Source organism: Melozone crissalis, unplaced genomic scaffold, assembly GCF_028551555.1.
Source record: "Melozone crissalis strain CALT ecotype California unplaced genomic scaffold, PUWL_Pcris_2 ptg000365l_1, whole genome shotgun sequence".
Classification (NCBI taxonomy): domain Eukaryota; kingdom Metazoa; phylum Chordata; class Aves; order Passeriformes; family Passerellidae; genus Melozone; species Melozone crissalis.
The window spans coordinates 30,451-50,818 of record NW_026536108.1 but is presented as its reverse complement, the minus strand read 5'-3'; the positions used below and the strand labels follow the sequence as shown (position 1 = coordinate 50,818).

Sequence of the window (20,368 nt, the reverse complement as noted above, 5' to 3'; positions counted from 1 at the left end):
GGGGACATCTGCAGGCTCCTCACAAAGCCCCCTGAGAGCTCTTGTGGCTCTGATGGCCCTGGTGGCCCAGGTGGCTTTGGTGGCTCCGATGGCTCTGATGGTTGCACGGTGGCCGAGCGGTGCCAAAAAGCCATCGAGGACATCCCGAGGCTGCTGCGGGGAGAGTGATGTCACCGCTGTGATGTCATTGAGGGCGATGACATCATCGGGTACAGCGCTGCTGTCACCTGTGCCCTCTCCCCATCCCACATGGGATTCGAGACGAATTTGGGGAATTTTCTGGGAATTTCCATTGACACTGTCCCAAATCCACATGGGGATTCCTGGGGTGACATCACTGGGGACACTCAGGGACACTCTGGGAACACACAGGGGAACTCTGGGACAGTCTGGGAATGCTCAGGGACACATAGGGATACTCAGGAAAAATCGGGGAGGGCAGTCAGGGGCACTCAGGGAAACTCTGGGACAACTCTGGGACATACGGGGGACACTCAGGGACACTCAGGGACACTCTGGGGACACTGAGGGACAGAGGTCAGGGGTGAATGAGTCCCCTCAGCATCTTCCAGATTTCCACTGTGCCTGCAGCAGACCTGGGTCATAAATGACAATTTAATAATTGGCTTCTGCAATTCTGCATTGGTTTCTGCAATTCTGCATTGGTAACTGCAATTCTGCATTGACTGCTGCAGTTCTACATTGGCTGCTGAAATTCTGCATTGGCTTTTGCCAAAAAATACTTTCAAATGTATTTTGCTCTGGTACTTGATTATTGATTATTGAAAATTCCTTGTAGCTGCTCGCTGGTACAATATAATCAATCAGTTTATCTGTGCACTGTGTAACCAATTTAATGCTGGAGTAATAAATCAAGACATCATAAGCATTAAAATATTAAAAATGGAAAAATATTAAATAGACAAATAATAAATGTTAAAATAGGGACTATGCAATGTTAAAATGCCTTTGTGTAACTGACTCAGGTGTAAAACAATTCCCTTGTTTCTCACACCTGGGCCCGGCCTCTCCAGGTGATGATAACCGTGACACAAACCTGATAAGAATTTATGAATTGATCAGGGGGTGTGAAACACCAGGATGGAACCAGGAGAAGAAATCAAATATATTGACCCAATCTACAGAATGTCCTGCAGACAAGTCAGAGGCACAAACCAAACAGGAGTTCCTGGGACATCCAAACATCCCGGGAATGTTTGGATAATGTCTGAACTCAGGAATGTGTTTGCAGCCCAGCGGTGGAACCGGATCTGGAGAACAATGGGTTAAATTACGGGCAAGTTTTTTGGCCAAGTGCTAAAATCCTTTTATAGCCCCGATTAAACATTTACAATTTTCAAGGAGTGAGCTTTGTTTCTCACACCCGGCTGTGGTTTGGGGCCCCCCCCGCTGCTGAGCACTGACCCCGCCCCGGGTGTCGCTGGAACCCCCAAAAACCGCAGCCGCCACCAGCCCTTGTTGGGGGTTGGGTTTTTCTGTTCTTTCCTTGTTTCTTGTGCATTTTTTCCCACTGAGTTGCTGAGAGGCGCTGATGGCTGAGTGCTTGAGAAGGCGGGGAGGGGGAACTCCTCTGGTTTTTGGGAGTTTCTCTGGGAGGGGACACAGAGACACCGGGAGAATGGGGGGCAGGGTTGGGGGCAGCCTCTCTCTGTCGCCCTTTGGCATCGGAGGAGGGCGGCCAGGCTGTCCCTGCAGAGAGAATTCAGTGGCACCGCTGGAGCTCAGCCCTGAGGGACCGATCACCGTCTGCCCGTGTGCCCTGGGAATCCTCAAATCCGTGTGTCCTGGGAATCCTGAAATTTGTGTGCTCTGGGAATCCTGAATTCTGTGGGCTCTGGGAATCCTGAATTCTGTGTACCCCGGGAATCCTGAATTCCATGTGCCCTGGGCATCCTGAATTTTGTGTTGTTAAAAACGAGAGCAGGCTCCCGGTACTAAAGTGATTTCAGTATTTATTATCAGAAAAAGAAAGGCCCAAAGCAAGGGGGCCCTGGGGCCGAGCAGGACCGTTCCCATCGAGGATGCTGCAGCGCCGGCGCTGGGGCTGCTTCAGCAGCGATGGCCCCGATGTCCCCAATGGAGCAGCACAAATTCAGTGGGTCAGAACCCGTCTGCCATCCTCTGTGCCCTCCACCCCTCTGTCACCTGCCCCCTTCCTGCCACCCTCCTGTCCCCTCTGTCACCCCCGTGTCCCCCCATACCGGGATTGTCGCACCTCGAGGGGCTCCATGGCCATTGGGGACACGGGGGACACTCTGGGGACACCTTGGGGACACTCAAGGGACAGTCCCGGGACACTCCAGGTGACAAAGAAGCCCCGGTGACAGTTGAGGGCACACAGGGAAATTGCACAGACAAATGGAGGATGCAGGAAGAGATGACGTCATTGTCCCCCATGACCCCCCCCACCTGTGGGGCCAGGGCAGGGTCCCCCCAATGTCCCCACAGGGACCCCGATGTCCCCTGAGTGTCTCCACATGGCCCCGGTGTTGCCCCGATGTCCCGTTGCCCACAAGGCTCAAGTGTCCCCCTGATGTCGGCTGGGGACCCCAGGGACTCACCGGGGTCCTGTTGGGGACCTTGGGGACACCCCTGTGACCTTCCCTTGGGGATGCCCCCGTGTCCTTCCCCTGGGGACACCAGGGCCACCCTGACGTCCCCTGTCCCATTTTGGGTCACCACGATGTCCCTCATGTCCCCACAGTGTCCCCAACAGGAAACTGGTGAGTCACCAGTGTCCCCAACAGGACATCAGGGGACACTTCAGCCTAGTTGGGGACCCTGAGGGGACATTGGGGTCCCGTTGGGGACATCGGGGGGGGACACTGGGGCCCTGCCCTGGTTCCACAGTGGGGGGAGGAGGGGCGATGACGTCACCTCTTCCTGTTTCCTCCATCTGGCTGCGTCCCGTTCCTGCGTGTCCCCAACTGCCACCCGGGCGTGTTTGTCACCCGAAGTGTCCTTGGAGTGTCCCCACGGCATCCCCGGAGTGTCCCTGGAGTGTCCCCAGCTGCCATGGAGCCCCTCGATGTGCGACAATCCCGGAGTGGTGGGGGGGAGGGGACAGAGGGGACACGGGGGTGACAGAGGGGACACGGGGGAGGGTGAAGGGAGACAATGGGAGACAGAGGGGACACGGGGCTGGCGGGAGGGACACGGGGTCGCAAAGGGGACAGGAGGGCATAGGAGGAAGGGGGAGGGTGACAGAGAGGAGAAGGGGGGAGGTGGCAGGGGGGAGCAGAGGGGTCGGGGGGGTGACAAAGTGACAGAGAGGACAGCAGAGCCCTCCAGGGAGGGGACAAAGGGGAGCTCAGGAGGGCACAGGCGGCAGCCCAGGAGGGCACAAGTGCCCCCATGACCCTGACACCTCCCCTGTCCCCTGTCCCCTCCCCAGCTGTCCCCAGCCCTGCTGCAGCCACAGGACAGCGCTGTGGCCATCCTGGGCGAGCTGCTGGACACCCTGCCCAGGGAGAACGAGGCGCTGCTCGGGTCTGCAGTGAGCCTGCACCGGGACCTGGAGGAATTCACCAGGGAACTCCGGGCCACCCTGTACCGCACTGATGACACCTGGTGGTGCTGGAATGTGACCAAGGATGATAATAACCCTTTCACCTTCCTGAGCCTGGACCTGGCCGCCTATGACAGCCAATCAGGAACCCCCCAGAAGCGTGTGATGTGGGACTTACTCGGATGGGACATGTCACTGGGAGCGCTCAAGCGCATGTGGGCGAACCTGACCAAGAAAGCCACCAAGCTCCACAACACCTGCAAGGATTTGGCCACTGAGGCGGCCAACATGATGGCCACTGCCACTGCCCAGGCCAGGGACCGGCAGGCCATGGCTGCCCGTGATGGGACAGCTCAGGAAAACATGGTGGAGCTGGGTCAGGCCCTGGGCGGGGAGGAGGGGGCCGAGGTGATGGCCGGGCATGGAGCCCAGGTGAGGAGAGAGGCCAGGGTGGCTGCCAGAGAGGCAACAAGGGCCACCATGGTGAGACAACAGCTGGAGGCGGCCCTGGGGCTGCTGGAGCGCTTGGTGGCCGCGTGTGACGAAGCCACCGCGTTCCCCCGGGAGCTGAAGCGCCTGCTCAGGGACATGGAGGCCACCATGAAGCAGACAAATTTGGCATCGCCCGATGTTCCCAAGGCCTTGGTGGCCAAGGTGGCCGAGGCTGAGCGGCTGTGGGAGGCCAACGCCCGCCTGGCCAAGGATCACCTGCTGGGGACAGTTCAGTACATCATCAAGTTCTATTTCAATGGTCATCCCGCCAGCCCCAGTGCCTGTGGGGTGGCCGAGCGGTGCCAAAGAGCCATCGAGGACATCCCAAGGCTCCTTCGACCTCCAGAGCATGCCCAGAACATCCCCAAGATCTCCCCAGTGAGCATGGAGCACCAAGAGGTGCGTTGAGAGGGGCCTGGGGATGAGAAGGGGACAGAGGGGACACTCGGGGGCCGGGGACATGGGGGTGGTGAAAGGGGCTGTGAGGGAGGGGAGGGGCAGGAGGGAGTGGCAGGAAGGGGGGAAGTCACAGAGGTGGAGGGAAAATGGAGGGAAGGGAACAGTGGGGTACAGGGGGGACATTGGAGGTGTTGGGGGGTGGCAGAAGGGACAGCAGAGGGGCAGGGGCTTGGAGGGGCTACTAGGGGAGGGGCAGGGGGTGCCAGAGGGAAGAAGAGGCTGACAAAGGGATGAAGGAGACAAAGGGGACCCCTTGGGGGGGCAGGGGCCGCCCCAGAATGCCACAAATGTCACCAGTTCCCTGAGACCTCCCCTGTCCCCTCTCCAGCTGTCCCCGGCCCTGCTGCAGCCACAGGTCACCATGGTGGCCATCCTGGGTGAGCTGCTGGACACCCTGCCCAGGCGGGATGAGATGAAGCTTGTGTCCGCAGTGGACCTGTACTGGGACCTAATGAACTTCACCAAGGACCTCCGGGTCACCCTTTACTGCATTGATGACACCTGGTGGTGCTGCAGTGTCACCTCTGATGGTGATGATCCTGTCACCTCCCTGAGCCAGACCCTGACCACCTGCAAGAGCACCCCATGGACCCTCCAGAACTGTGTTACAAGTGCAGCCAGCAAGTGGCAGCGGTCAGTGGCAGCGCTCGTGAACAGCTGGGCCCGGCTGGCCAGGGCAGCCACCAAGCTCCACAACACCTGCAGAGAGGCGGCTGCTGAGGCGGTTGACAGAGTCACCCTGGCCAGAGAACAGCAGCGCAGGGCTGCCTATGGTGGGACAGCTCAGGAAAACATGGTGGAGCTGGGTCAGGCCCTGGGCGGGGAGGACAGGGCCGAGGAGGAGGACAGCTATAAAGTCGAGGAGAGGATACAGGCCTGGGTGGCTGCCAGCGAGGCAGCAAGGGCCACCATGGTGAGACAGCGGCTGGAGGCGGCCCTGGGGCTGCTGGAGCGCTTGGTGGCCGCGTGTGACGAAGCCACCGCGTTCCTCTGGGAGCTGCAGCGCCTGCTCAGGGACATCGAGGCTGCCTTGAAGGGGACAAATAAGGCGTCCCCCAATGTTTCTCAGGGCTTGGTAGCCAAGGTAGCCGAGGCCGAGCATCTGTGGGAGACCAACGCCCGCCTGGCCAAGGATCACCTGCTGGGGGCAGTTGACGACATCATCAGGTTCTTGTTCACTGGTGGTCGCACCAGCCCCAGTGCCTGTGGGGTGGCCGAGCAGTGCCAAAGAGCCATCGAGGACATCCCAAGGCTCCTACGACCCACGGAGTATTCCCAGAGCATCGCCGAGATGTCCCCAGTGAGCATGGAGCTCCAAAAGGTGTGACAGGATAGGGGGAGAGAGATGGGGACAGAGGGGAAGGGAGGGGGGAGGGGGCAATGGGGGATAGAGGGGACAGAGGGGTGGTGGGAGGGGTCAGGAGGCTGCACAGGGGACAGGAGGGAGTGGTCAGAAGGGGGGAGGTGACACAGGAGGGGAGGGGAAAGGAAGGGGATGGTGCAGTGGTGCATGGGGAGGACATCGTGGGGGAGGGGAGAGCAGGGGTGGTGGGGGTGGCAAAGGGGACAGCGTAGGGGGCAAGGGGTGGGAGGGGCTATGAGGGGAAAGACAGGGGGTGGCAGAGAGAGAAACCGACTGACAAAGGGATGGAGGGGACAAAGGGGACCCCTCTGCGGCAGGGGCCACCTGAGGAGGCCGTCAGTGCCACCAGGTCCCTGACACCTCCCCTGTCCCCTCCCCAGCTGTCCCCAGCCCTGCTGCAGCCACAGGTCACTGTGGTGGCCACCCTGGGTGAGCTGCTGGCCACCCTGCCCTGGTGGGACAAGGAGATGATGATGCTGCTCGAGTCCCTAAGGTGTCTGTCCATTAAACTCCTGGGCTTCACCAGTACGATTGGTTGCACCGTCTATGACATTGATGACGCCTGGTACCACCACAATGTCACCTATAAGCATGTACTTCCCATGTCCCTGAGCCGGGCCCTGGCCGCCTACAAGAGCACCCCATGGACCTCCTGGTTCCATGTGAGAATGGCGGCCAAGAAGTGGCAGGAGGCGGTGGATCGGCATGTTGAAATCTGGGCCAAGCTGGCCAGTAGGGCCACCAAGCTCCGCAATGCCTTCAGGATGACGGTCACTGAGCTGACTGACAAGGTGGTCACCAACACTGCCCGGGCCAGGGAGCTGCAGGACGAGGCTGCCTGTGATGGAACAGCTCAGGAAAACATGGTGGAGCTGGGTCAGGCTGTGGACAGGGAGGAGGGGGCCGAGGTGGTGGCCGGGCATGAAGCCCAGGTGAGGAGAGAGGCCAGGGTGGCTGCCATTCTGGCCACTAGGGCAAGCAAAAGGAGACAGCAGCTGGAGCCGGCCCTGGAGCGCTTGGTGGCCGCGTGTGAAGAAGCCGCCGCTTTCACCCAGGAGCTGCAGCGCAGGGTCGGGGACATCAAGGCCGCCCTGAATAGGACAAATGAGGCATCCCCTGATGTCCCCGAGGACTTGGTGGCCAAGGTGGCCGTGGCCGAGCGACTGTGGACGGCCAATGCCCGCCTGGCCAAGGATCACCTGGTGGGGACACATGACTACATATACAAGTTCTATATCGATGGTGAACCCGCCAGCCCCAGTGGCTGTAATGTGGCCGAGCGGTGCCAAAGAGCCATCGAGGACATCCCAAGGCTCCTTCAACCCCAAGAGCATCCCCAAGGTGTCCCCAAGGTGTCCCCAGTGAGCGTGGAGCTCCAAGAGGTGCGATGGTGGGGGAACGGGACAGAGGGAACTGTGGGTGGGGAGGGGAGGGGGCAGTGGGGTATAGGGGGGGACACGGGGGGTGTTGGTGGTGGCAGAGGGGACAGCAGAGGGGCATGGGGTGGGAGGGGCTATGAGGGGAGTGGCACGGTGTGGCAGAGGGAACAAGAGGCTGTCAAAGTGATGGAAGGGACAAAGGGGACCACTCAGGGGGAGGAGGCCACCCCAGTAAGCCGCAAATGCCACCAGGTCCCTGACACCTCCCCTGTCCCCTCCCCAGCTGTCCCCAGCCCTGTTGCAGCCACAGGTCACCATGATGGCCATCCTGGGTGAGCTGCTGGACACCCTGCCCAGGCGGCACGCAAAGATGCTGCCTTTGTCCCAAAGGCGACTGTACTGGGACCTGATGGACTTCACCGAGGAGCTCCGGGACAGCCTGTATGGCATTGATGATGCCTGGTGGCACTGCAATGTCACCAACTATGATGACAGCCCTGTCACCTCCCTGAGCCAGACCCTGGCTGCCTACAAGGGCATCCCAGGGACCGCCTGGGGTAATGTGACAATGGCAGCCAGCAAGTGGCACAGGTTGGTGGATGTGCTAATGGACAACTGGGTTCAGCTGGACAGGAAGGCCACCAAGCTTCGTGACGCCTGCAGGAGGTTGGTAAATGAGGTGACCGACAGGGTGACCACCGCCACCGCCCGGGCCAGGGAGCTGCATGACGAGGCTGTTCGTGATGGTGCAGCTCAGGAAAACATGGTGGAGCTGGGTCAGGCCCTGGGCAGGGAGGTGAGGGTCTGGGAGGCGAGAGTGGCCAGTGCTCCTGCCCGTTATGGGGCAGCTCAGGAAAACATGGTGGAGCTGGGTCAGGCCCTGGGCAGGGAGGAGAGGGCCTGGGTGGGGGTAGTGGCCAGTGTTCCTGTCACCCAGGTAACAAGGGCCACCATGGAGAGAGAGCAGCTGGAGGCGGCCCTGGGGCTGCTGGAGCGCTTGGTGGCCGCGTGTGACGAAGCCACCGCGTTCCCCTGGGAGCTGCACTGCCTGCTCAGGGACATCGAGGCCGCCATGAAGCAGACAAATTTGGCATCGCCCGATGTTCCTGAGGCCTTGGTGGCCAAAGTGGCCAAGGCCGAGCGGCTGTGGGAGGCCAACACCCGCCTGGCCAAGGATCACCTGCAGGGAACAGTTGATGACATCATCAAGTTCTATATCGATGGTGATCCCGCCAGCCACATTGGCTGTGGGCTGGCTGAGCGGTGCCAAAGAGCCATCGAGGACATCCCAAGGCTCCTTCGACCCCCAGAGTGTCCCCAGAGTGTCCCCAAGGTGCCCCCAGTGAGCATGGAGCTCCAAAAGGTGCGATGCGGGTTGGGGGGGGGGGGGGGGGGGGGGGTTGAAAGGGAGAAAGAGGGAACACTTTGGGGGGCAGGGGGCAATGGGCAGTGGTGAAAGGGGCAGTGCGGGATGGGAGGGACAGGACGGAGTGGCAGGAAGGTGGAGAGGTGGAGGTGACAGAGAAGTGGAGAGAACAGGGGGGGAAGGGGGAAGTGGGGGGTGGGGCAGACATGTTGGGTGTTGGGGGGTGACAGAGGGGACAGGAGAGGGGCAGGAGGCGCTCCGAGGGGAGGGGCAGGGGGTGACAGAGAGAACAAGAGGCGGACAAAGGGACGGAGGGGACAAAAGCGGGCCCCTTGGGGGAAGAGGGCCATCCCAGGAAGCTGTAAGTGCCACCAGGTCCCTGACACCTCCCCTGTCCCCTCCCCAGCTCTTCCCAGCCCTGCTGCAGCCACAGGTCACCGTAGTGGCCACCCTGGGTGAGCTGCTGGGCACCCTGCCCAGGCGGGACGAGGAGATGCTGCTGCCCGTGTCCACAGTGAGACTGTACTGGGACCTGGTGGACTTCACTGAGAACCTCTGGGTCACCCTGTACTGCACTGAGGGCACCTGGTGGTGCCGCAATGTCACCCACAATGATGGTGACCCTCTCACCTCCCTGAGCCAGGCCCTGGCTGCCTATGACAGCACCACATGGACCACCTGGGACGATGTGACAATGACAGTCAGCAAGTTGCACAGGTCGGTGAATGTGCTTGTGGACAGCTGGGCCAAGCTGGCCAGGGCAGCCACCCAGATCCACAACACCTGCAGGGATTTGGCCACCAAGGCGGCCAACAGGGTGGCCACTGCCACTGCCCGGGCCAGGGAGCTGCAGGACGAGGCTGCCCGTGATGGGACAGCTCAGGAAAACATGGGGGAGCTGGGTCAGGCCCTGGGCAGGGAGGAGAGGGGGAAAGTGGTGTCTGGGCATGAAGCCCAGGTGAGGGAACAGGCCAGGGTGGCTGCCAGAGAGGCAACAAGGGCCGCCATGGTGAGACAGCAGGTGGAGGCGGCCCTGGGGCTGCTGCAGCGCTTGGTGGCCGCGTGTGACAAAGCCACCGTGTTCCCCTGGGAGCTGAAGCGCCTGCTCAGGGACATCAAGGCCGCCATGAAGCAGACAAATTTGGCATCGCCCGATGTTCCCAAGGCCTTGGTGGCCAAGGTGGCTGAGGCTGAGCAGCTGTGGGAGGCCAACGCCCGCCTGGCCAAGGATCACCTGCTGGGGGCAGTTCCAGATGCCATCAAGTTCTTGTTTACTGGTGCTCCCACCAGCCCCAGTGCCTGTGGGGTGGCCGAGCGGTGCCAAAGAGCCACCGAGGACATCCCAAGGCTCATTCAACCTCCACAGCGTTCCCAGAGCGTCCCCAGGGTGTCCCCACCGAACATGGAGCTCGAAGAGGTGTGCTGGTGGGGCGGGGGAGTGGGGGTGGTAGGGGAGAGAGATGAGGACGGAGGGGACACTGCAGGTGTGGCAGGAGGGGAGAGGAGGTCACAAAGGGGACCAGAGAGAGTAGCAGGAAGAGAGGAGGTGTCGCAGACATTTTTCACAGAAATCCTTTCTTTCAGATTTCTGCGTCTTCTGGAAGGCAGAGGCCTCAGAAGAGAACGTAAACAATTATTATCAGATGCTGTGGAATGCAACAGGGGCACCTTGATTGGCTCATGTTCCCATGTTTATAATTGGAGGCCAATCACGGGTGCAAGCTAGGGACTGAGTCCTTGGACACAACTTTGTTATAGATTGTATTCTTTCTTTCTATTCCTAGCTTAGCAGCTCTGCAACTTCTCTGTTTATTCTTATTAGTATAGTTATAATGTATTATATCTCATATATCAATAAATCCAGCCTTCTGATCTAGAAACAAGATTCACCGTCTCTCTCTCACCAGCAGCGACCCACTCAGGACGCTGTAATAAGGAGGAGACAGAGGGGTGTAGGGGAAAGAGGGACAGTGGGGCAGTGAGAGATGGGGATGACGGGGGAGGGCGGACACAGGGGCTGGGAGGCTGTGGCAGAAGGGACAGCAGGGGATGGCAGGGGCTACAAGTGTGCCGGTAGTGGGTGGCTGAGGGGACAGTGGGGAGGGTGGCAAGGGGTGGCTGAGGGGAGGAGGGCATGGCACTGGAACAGGGGACAGTAGGGCCCTGCAGGGAGGGGACAGGGGCCAACACAGGAGGCCACAAGAGCCACCAGCTCACTGTCACCTCCCCTGTCCCCTCCCCAGGTGTCCCCTCCCCAGCTGCTGGAGGCTCTGGTGTAAGTGGTGGCCACCCTGGGTGAGGTGGCGGCCACTGTGACTGGGCCACACCGGGGCGTGCGGCGCTGTGTGCCCCCAAAATCCCTGCATGCGGCCCTGAGGATCTTCACCTGGAGCCTCCGTAAGGGTCTGGAACACCCCCGTGACACCTCCCTGGGTGACCCTGGTGTCCCCTCCCTGGGCCAGGCCCTGGCCACCCTCGGGGCCACCCCTGGGGCCACCTGGGCCGATGCGAGAGCCGCGGGCAGCGCCTGGCGGGAGTTGGTGTCTGCGTGTGAGGAGAGATGGAAACAGCTGGTCGAGGAGGTCACCAAGCTCCGTGATGCCTGCAAGGACATGGCCCTCGCCTGGGCCAGGGACCAGCAGGACAAGGCCACCCGCAGGGGGACAGCTGAGGACAACCTGGCAGCCACAGCCCAGCAGCTGATGGTGGCTCTGGACAGGGATGAGGAGGCCTCAGTGGGGGCCACACGCGATGCCCAGATGGCAGTGGCCACCAACAAGGCCATGGGAGAAGCTGTGGTGGCCACCAGGCCAGCAAGGGTAGCCATCAGGAGGAGACATTGGGCAGAAATGGCCCTGGAGTCACTGCAGCGCTTGGTGGATGCGTGTGACAGAGTCAGGTTGTTCCTTTCGGAACTGCAGGACTGGCTAGGGGACATCAAGGCTGCCCTGGAGGGGACAAATGACGCATCCCCCGATGTCCCCGAGGCCTTGGTGGCTGTGGTGGCCAAGTTTGAGCAGCTGTGGGAGGCCAGCGCCCGCCTGTTCAAGCATCACCTGCTGGGGACACTTGGGGACATCCACAACCTCTTCTTGAATCCCTATGGTGGCCGTGGTGGCCCCGATGGCCCTGGCAGCCGTGCGGTGGCCGAGCGGTGCCAAAAAGCCATCGAGGACATCCCGAGGCTGCTTCAGGACAGTGACGTCACTGCCACAACATCATCGCGGCAGTGACATCATTGGGGACATCGTTGCTGTCACCTGTCCCCTCCCCGTGCTGTATCTGAGATAAATTCGGGGAATTTTCTGGGAATTTTCATTGAAATTGCCCCAAATCCTGATGGGAATTCCTGGGGTGACATCTCTGGGGACACTCAGGGACACTCGGGGGACACTCAGGGACAGGGGAGAGGGCTGAAGGAGTCCCCTCAAGAGCTTCCAGCTTTCTGCTGTGCCTGCAGCAGAGTTGGGATATAAATGACAACTTAATAATTGGCTTCTGCAATTCTGCATTGGTTTTTGCAATCCTATATTGGCATCTGCACTTTTGTATTGCCTTTCACACATTATTATTGATCACCAGCAGTTTGATACGGTATTTGATACTGATATTGATAATCGATGATTCCTTGCAGCTGCAGGTTGGTTCAGTATAATCTATCAGTTCATGTGTGCATGTAGTTAATTAATTAATTAATTAATATTCTCTATATAAAGCAGACCGGGGTGATCTGAACTTTGTGTCAGATACATCACTGACCCCATTGACAGACGAGTGCTCAATAAATCCATCCCAACGTTCCTTGAGGGGAGCACAGCCAGGGAGCTGCTTCAAGGCGCTGTCACTGAGATATTTCCCCTTGGAAACCCTGGGTGGGAGGCAAATACACCCGAGCAGATGGCAAAATTAAAATGATATCAAACCCTTCAGGAAGTGATCCAACAGCTGAGAGAAGTGGCAGTATTGGAGGTACTCTTTGGGAGGGATGGACAGCATGGAAATGACCTCAACAAGGTCAAGTGGACAGGGCAAATGTTGTGGAGTCTGGCAAATCTGGGGCCATCTCAACGCACCATCTTCATTGCAATGGCTGATGCTGACACCAACCGAGAGACAGTGTGCTCTGTCAACAACAAGCTTAGAAATTGTGAAAAATGCGTATTTTATGGTTGGCTTTTTGCAAATATTAAAATGAATATTATGTGTGTTATGTTAGAATGTGATGCTGTATTAATTTTCTTAAATAGTGTGCTAAATATAGTTTTAGGTTACAACATAATGTTTAAATAGAAACTATGCTTTGTAAGATACTTTTTTCAAAAGGAATGAATAAGGCACTCCCACTGAGATAACAGCCTCAGGACGCTGAAATCTTTCAGAGAAAAAGAATTTATTGCTCCTTATCAGAAGAAACAAAGTTCTTCCTGCCTCGCTCCGCCCTGAAGTCGGGATTCAGAGGAAGAAGTTGACACTGACCAGACAGAATCCTTTGTTTGAATGGAATTTATGCATCACATATGAGGTGTGTGATTATGCAACAGGCTATTGGTTTTAAGATTTTCAGGATTAATCTTTTGTTACTGGGTGTCCTTTTTTGGGCTTATTCTGCCCAGAAAGAGGTACCTAGACTCTTCATAACTCTATTTTTATTGTCTCATATTGTCCTCGTCCCAATATTCCAAATTTTTATTACTAATTGTATTACTATTTTTATAACCATTTTATTACTATTAAACTTTTAAAATTCTAAAAACAAGTGATTGGTACATTTCACAGAAATTATGAGAGTATGATCAATGGCCCCATGCAGGCTCGTGTCGCTGCCATGGTCAAGGAACTCAAAGAGGAGATGAGGGAGATGAGGGAGGAGGTGAGGAAGATCAGTGCAGCACCCGTTGGAGTCACAGGCCCCACAGTCAGAGCCCAACGTCCCCCAGCTCGACAGAGAGGGTGCACCCCAAGGGCTGACCTGTGGTTCTGTCTGTGTGACCTTGGGGGAGACACGGGAAGGTGGGATGGGAAACCCACTTCTGTTGGGAAGGATGAAAGTTTGACAAGAAAGTCTCACAGGTGTGTGTGCTGGGCAGAAAGGTTTTTGAATGGAGAATCTGAAGAAGGAATAGAGATGGAAACAAGTTTTGATATAGAAGAGAAGAATTGCTGAGCCAGTCTCACTGGATAACCAAGGAGGCAAAGGGCGTGTTAGTTAGAAGGGGTTTTTATGGCTTAGAGCAAAGGATAAACCCACCCCAAACAAGAAGATGTTTTTACAGAGCAGAAAGACAGCACAGGCAAACAAGCCTGCCGATGGTGCAAGCAGAAAAAAGGTCTCAGAATTTTCCACTGCAAGAAAACTGAAAAACATCTTCCAGCTTAAACTGTAATGTACTAACTTTTAGTGATTGGAGAATAGTGACATGAATATGGTAATTAGAGTAGTTATGATAGGCTATAGGTAAAAGTTAAGATATAGATTGGTTCTACTGTATTAAGATGCTCAGGAAAGAAAAGTATCTAATGCATTGTAACCAAAATTTAAGGGTATCCAGGCTGCCTGGAGCTGGAGATGACAGCTGTAGGCACAGGCTCTGTCACCCACGACCCTGGACTGCTGTAACATCTTGGAAGTAAGAAACTGGATTTTGAAGAGCTGCCTGAAGTCCCACATCCCTCATTTAGGCTCTTACGGTGGCGCCCAACGTGGGGCACCATTAGTACGAGCACGAATGAGGGATACGGGTCTCCAGGCCTGCCTGCAGCTGGAGCTGACAGCTGTAGGCACAGGCTCTGTCACCCACAACCTTGGACTGCTGTAACACCTTGGATGCAATAAATTGCATTTTGAAGGCCTGTCTGGAGTCCTGCATCTTTCAATCTGACTCTTACGGTGACGCCCAACGTGTGGCACTGTTAGTAAGAGCCTGAACAAGGGATGTGTGTCTCCAGCCTTGCCTGCAGATGGAGCACACACCTGCAGGCACAGGCTCTGTCACCCATGACCCTGGACTGCTGTAACACATCGGATGTACTAAACTACATTTTGAGGAGACCACTAGAGTCCCACATCCCTCACTTCAGCTCTTAAGGTGGCGCCCAAAGTGGGGCGCCATTAGTGAGAGCCTGAATGAGGGATGCGGGTCTCCAGGCCTGCCTGCAGCTGGAGCTGGCAGCTGTAGGCACAGACTCAGTCACCCACTACCCTGGACTGCTGTAACCTCTTGGATGCAATAAACTGCATTTTGAAGAGCTGCCTGGAGACCCACATCCCTCATTTAGGCGCTTACAACCCCTCATCCACATCTGAGACAGAATGGATCCCCTGGGAACTCTGAGAGCTACAAAACACAGACCTCTGCCATATTGCGTCAAGCTTTTTCCACTGCACGAGCAGTGATCCCACGTCTATCGTGCCATCATTAAAAAGCGCTTGGCCTCCCACAAGAAGCCACAGCTCCCTAGAGAATGCCTCTGCAGCGCTGGAAAAAAACCCTTGCTCTCTGGAACACAGAAATAATCTTTCAAAATCACTCCAGGAAGAGGAAATTCATTTCCGCTCCATGAGACCCTTCCAGAGGTCCAAATCCAGAGAATCCTCCATGAAACCCACAGGATTTGCCGTTATCTCAAGAGCTGCAGGCAAAGTGCCAAAGGGCTCACAGTCACTACACCAAAACAGGGAGGGGGAGTAAAACAATATGCACTCACCCGTGGCTGTTCCACACACGGCAGCCACCAGATGTCGCTACAGGACAGGAAATAACATGACATGGACACGCCCCTCTCCCAAGGTAAAAAAGAGCACTTTTAATTTCTGACTCCAACATTTATAGACTTCCAAGTGACAGTGGATTGGAGGGTGAAAGTGCCACCTCTCCAATGACACTGGACAAACCAGCAGTCTATCAAATTTCTCCTCCTTCATAAATGAATGCAAAACAATCGGTTATTTATATAAAGCGTGCGAGAAAGTTCCTTACAAGAATGTAAACATCAGAAGGCTTAAAAAACCATAAAAAATCAGGGCAACAGGGCATTGTTTTTTCCTTATCTCCTATTAATGGGCCCATCAATGCCTTGGCCCATGACTCAGAGATAACTCCCTCCAGCAGCCATTTCTGTTGGATGGGCAATCAAGGACCAATCATGACTCAGAACGATATCAGCCCATCGGGAGATGCTCTGCCCAGGGGGGAGGAGCTCAGCATCCCCACCTGGATATAATCCGGGCTTTGGGACAGAACAGGCAGCCCTTACCCACTGGTTTCCAGAGGACAAGAGTTACCAGATCTCTTCTATGGGATCACCACATCAACGAGACCATTTCATCTGGACTGCTGCCACCACCCTACCTAGCATGGTGTCAGGTTTTGTTCTGACTCTGTCAGTGATTTTATTTTGCACTGTTGGATGTGTTTTGGGGTTTTTTCCCTTTTCCTAATAAATTGCATTTCTGACTTGGAGTCTCTCACAGGTTTTGTTTTCCAACTCGAACATAATTTTGTCACCCAAAGTGGGGCAGCAAGATTTTTGCTCAAGGACCTGCTTACTTTGGGTGGGCAATGTAGAAGGATGGGGAAACCCCTTGTGTACCACAAGGAGACCCATTTTAAGTGAGATCTGTTGTAAGGTTTCATTCGATATTTTATCTATATCTATATATCTATACATCTATATATTTTTATATACTTTAGTATGTACATTATACATTTGTATATATTTTTCTTTTCTATTTCATGTAGTGTGGGTTTTTGTCCCTTTTCCTAATAAATGCTATTTCTGACTTGGAGTCTCTCACTGGTTTTACTTTCAAACCAGAACAGCTGGCCACTGGCGATGGTTGTTTGGCTTGATTGACCAATTGGATCCACTTGTGTGTTGTGACTGTCAGGCAAGGGCCATGGGTTTTTCTTAGTAGTAGAGGATGGTATAACAAAGGGATTGATCAGCCTGCTGCAATCATGGAGTCAATGCTCATTATTCCCCGCTGGGACCGCTGCTACGAGAGGGACTGATGATTTTTCTTTCAGCACTGGACAGTCCTTTTTCCAATGCCCCCATTTCTTACAGGATGCACTCTGAGCCTTCTCCACAGGGGAAGCTTTCTTGGGTGACTTTTCCCGAGATGCCTTCTTGCTAGGTTGGGATTAACTCTTTCAGTTGGGCCCCTGTCTCAAAACACCTTCCAGGCAACCCCAGCAGTTTATCCATGTCTTGAATTCCCTTTGTCTTTTCTTCTTATATCATTTGAATTGTGACCCACAAAAAACAAAACCAGATGTGCTTTACCATCAACTGACTCAGGATCCAGATCAGTATATTTGATGGCAGTTTCTCTTCACCTGTTTAAAACATCAGTGGATGATTCATCATCATTTTGCCTCACTTGGTGAAGCTTTGACCAATTTACAGCCTTAGAGACCTGTTGGAGATGATGGGGAGACGACCATCCTATAATGCATCGAACTCCAATTTTATTGATCAATCAATCACCTTAAAGAACAGTACTAACGAACTTCATGAATATTCTGTAATCCAATTTCATGATAGGCTAACAGAGAAACTTCTAACCACTCCTCTTGTTTTAGAATACCTACAATTGTTTATTAAAAACAGAAACCAAAACAGAAACCAGAAACTAAAACAGAAACCAGTGTTCCCAAAACTTCTACATCTGTTCTCAGGATGGCAGGCCTTCCCAGAGACGGTGTTCTGCTTGTTATGGGAAGACAGTCTGAGAACTCTATTGTTTATAAAGTGATGCCTGAGAGAGTCTAATTGTTTCTACAAATCAGAAGGCTGAGAACTGTTAGAAACTGCTTTTACTTTTCTCTTCTACTTTTCTCTCAATTGTATGTCTCATGGCCTTTTTCTTTAAGCCATTCTTGAAAAACTCTCCAACAGAGACCCCATGTTTTAACCCACATTCCACGAGGCTTTGATATCATTTTAATTTTGCCATCTGCTCGGGTGTGTTTCCATCCCACCCAGGGTTTCCAAGGGGAAATATCTCAGTGACGGCGCCTTGGAGCAGCTCCCTGGCTGTGCTCCCGTCAAGGAGCGTTGGGATGGATTTATTGAGCACTCGTCTCTCGATGGGGTCAGTGATGTGTGTGACTCAGAGTTCAGATCAGACCAGGCTGATTTATAGAGACGATATTAATTATTAATTAATTAATTAATAGGCTGTATGGTGTACACATGAACTGATCGATTTTATTGCTCCAACCAGCAGCTACAAGATATCACTGATAATCAATAACAGTATCAAATATAATATCAAATTGCTGATGATCAATACAATGTGCAAAAGGCAATTATTAAATTGTCATTTATGACCCGGCTCTGTTGCAGGCACAGTGCAAACCTGGAAGCTCTTGAGGGGACTCATTCACCCTGTCCTGTGTCCCTGAGTGTCCCTGAGTGTCCCCGAGTGTCCCTGAGTGTCCTCAGAGTGTCTCTGAGGATCTCTGAGTGTCCCCAGAGTTTCCCTGAGTGTTCCCTGAGTATCCCTGAGTGCCCCTGAGCGTTCCTGACTGTCCCAGAGTGTCCCCAGTGATGTCATTCCCAGCAGGATTTGGGACAGTATTATTGAAAATTCCCCAGATTTATCTCAAACACTGAACCGGGAGGGCACAGGTGACAGCAGTGATGTCCCGGATGATGTCACTGCCCCTACGTGAAACTTTCCTGCAGCAGCCTCGGGATGTCCTCGATGGCTTTTTGGCACCGCTCAGTCACCACACTGCTGCCAGGGCCACCACCGGGACTCAAGAGGATGTTGTCAATGTCCCCAAGTGCCCCCAGCAGGTGATCCTTGGCCAGGTGGGTGCTGGCCTCCCACAGCCACTCAAACTTGGACACTTTGGCCATCAAGGCCCTAAGAACATCAGGGGACGCCTCGTTTGTCCCCTTCAGGGTGGCCTTGATGTCCCTGAGCCGCCACTCCATGTTCCAGTAGAACAAGGTGGCCCTGTCACACATGGCCACCAAGTGCCGGAGCAGCCCCAGGGCCACCAATGCCCAATGTCCCCTCCTGGTGGCCACCACAGCCTCTCCCATGGCCTCATTGGTGGCTGTCACCACCTGGGCATCATATGTGGCCATTTCCCAGGCCATCTCCTTGTCCAGGGCCATCAGCAGCCGCTGCTCCGTGACCACCTTCTCACGGAGCTTGGTGGCCTCCCTGGCCAGCCAGTCCCAGCTGTCCACGAGCCTGGCCACCAACTCCCGCCACGCCTTGGCCGCGGCTCTCCCATTGGCCCGGGTGGTCCCAGAGGTGGCCCCGCGGGTGGCCAGGGCCCGTCTCAGGGAGGGGACACCAGGCTGGCCCAGGGAGGTGACACCACCGTGGTTCAGGATTGCACGAAGGCCCCGGGTGAAGTTCTTCAGGTCCTCATGCAGGGAGTCTGAGGACTTGTCCCTGTGTGGCCCAGCCAGGGTGGCCACCAGCTTGCCCAGGGTGTCCACCACGGCCACGAGCACCTGCAGCTGTGGAGGAGACACCTGCAGAGGGGACAGGGGAGGTGTCAGGGACCTGGTGGCATTTGTGGCCTCTTGTGGTGGCCTCGGTCCCCTCAAGGGGTCCCCTTTGCCCCTCCGTCCCTTTGTCAGCCTCTTGTCCCCACTGCCACTTCCCGCCAGCCCCCATGTCCCCCTCATTGTCCCCTCTGTGCCCCACTCCCCCCTGTCGCACCTCTTGGGGCTCCATGCTCACTGGAGACACATTTGGGACACTCTGGGGACGCTCTGGGGGTCGAAGGAGCCTTGGGATGTCCTCGATGGCTCTTTGGCACCGCTCGGCCACCTCACAGACACTGAGGCTGGGGAGACCACCAGTGAAATAGAACTTGATGATGTTGTCAACTGCCCCCACCAGGTGATCCTTGGCCAGGCGGGCGTTGGCCTCCCACAGCCGCTCGGCCTGGGCCACCTTGGCCACCAAGCCCTTGAGAACATTGGGGGATGCCTCATTTATCCCCTCCAGGGCAGCCTCAATGTCCCTGAGCAGGCGCCGCAGCTCCCGGGGGAACGCGGTGGCTTCGTCACACGCGGCCACCAAGTGCTCCAGCAGCCCCAGGGCCACCTCCAGCTGCTGTCTCTCCATGGTGGCTCTTCTTGCCTCACGGGCAGCCACCCTGGCCTCTCTCCTCACCTGGGCTTCATGCCCGGCCACCACCTCGGCCCCCTCCTCCCCACCCAGGGCCTGACCCAGCTCCACCATGTTTTCCTGAGCTGTCCCATCACGGGCAGCCTTGTCCTGCAGCTCCCTGGCCTGGGCAGTGCCGGTGGCCGCCCTGTCAGCCGCCTTGGTGGCCATCACCCTGCAGGTGTTGCGGAGCTTGGTGGCTTTCCTGGCCAGCTCGGCCCACCTGTCCAGAAGCACAGACACCGACCCCTGCCACTTGCTGGCCGCCATTGCCAAACGGTTCCGGGTGGTCCCTGGGGTGCTCTTGTAGGCAGCCAGGGTCTGGCTCAGGGAGGTGAGATGGTCATCATAACCGGAGATGACATCATGGCACCTCCAGCTGTCATCAATGCGGTACAGGGTGTACTGGAGCTCCTTGGTGAAATCCTCCAGGTCCAAATACAGGCACCCTGGGGACCCAAGCAGGTGCATGTCTTCTGAACCGGGCAGGATGTCCAGCAGCTCGCCCAGGGTGGCCACCACAGTAACCGGCAGCTTCAGCAGGGCTGGAGACAGCTGGGGAGGGGACAGAGGAGGTGTCAGGGACCTGGTGGCACTTGTGGACTCATGTGATGGCCCCCTGCCCCTGAGGGGT

At 56.0% G+C, this 20,368-nt stretch overlaps 1 protein-coding gene across 3 annotated transcripts in view; it reads right to left on the bottom strand.

Moving 5' to 3' along the window:
• LOC128949996 (uncharacterized) overlaps positions 1-20,368 on the bottom strand; it is a 40,892-nt gene that overhangs the window by 6,344 nt on the left and 14,180 nt on the right. For 2 of the 3 annotated variants that reach the window (XM_054294889.1, XM_054294888.1), the window contains exons 3-4: positions 19,282-20,289; positions 17,691-19,091 (exon numbers count right to left, since the gene is read on the bottom strand). The exons of the other annotated variant lie outside the window; for it this stretch is intronic. In XM_054294889.1, the coding sequence (XP_054150864.1) occupies positions 18,261-19,091; positions 19,282-20,289 (1,839 nt within the window). In that variant the 3' untranslated portion in view covers positions 17,691-18,260. Of the gene's footprint in view, positions 1-17,690; positions 19,092-19,281; positions 20,290-20,368 lie in introns of those variants that run through there. 3 annotated transcript variants of the gene reach the window in all.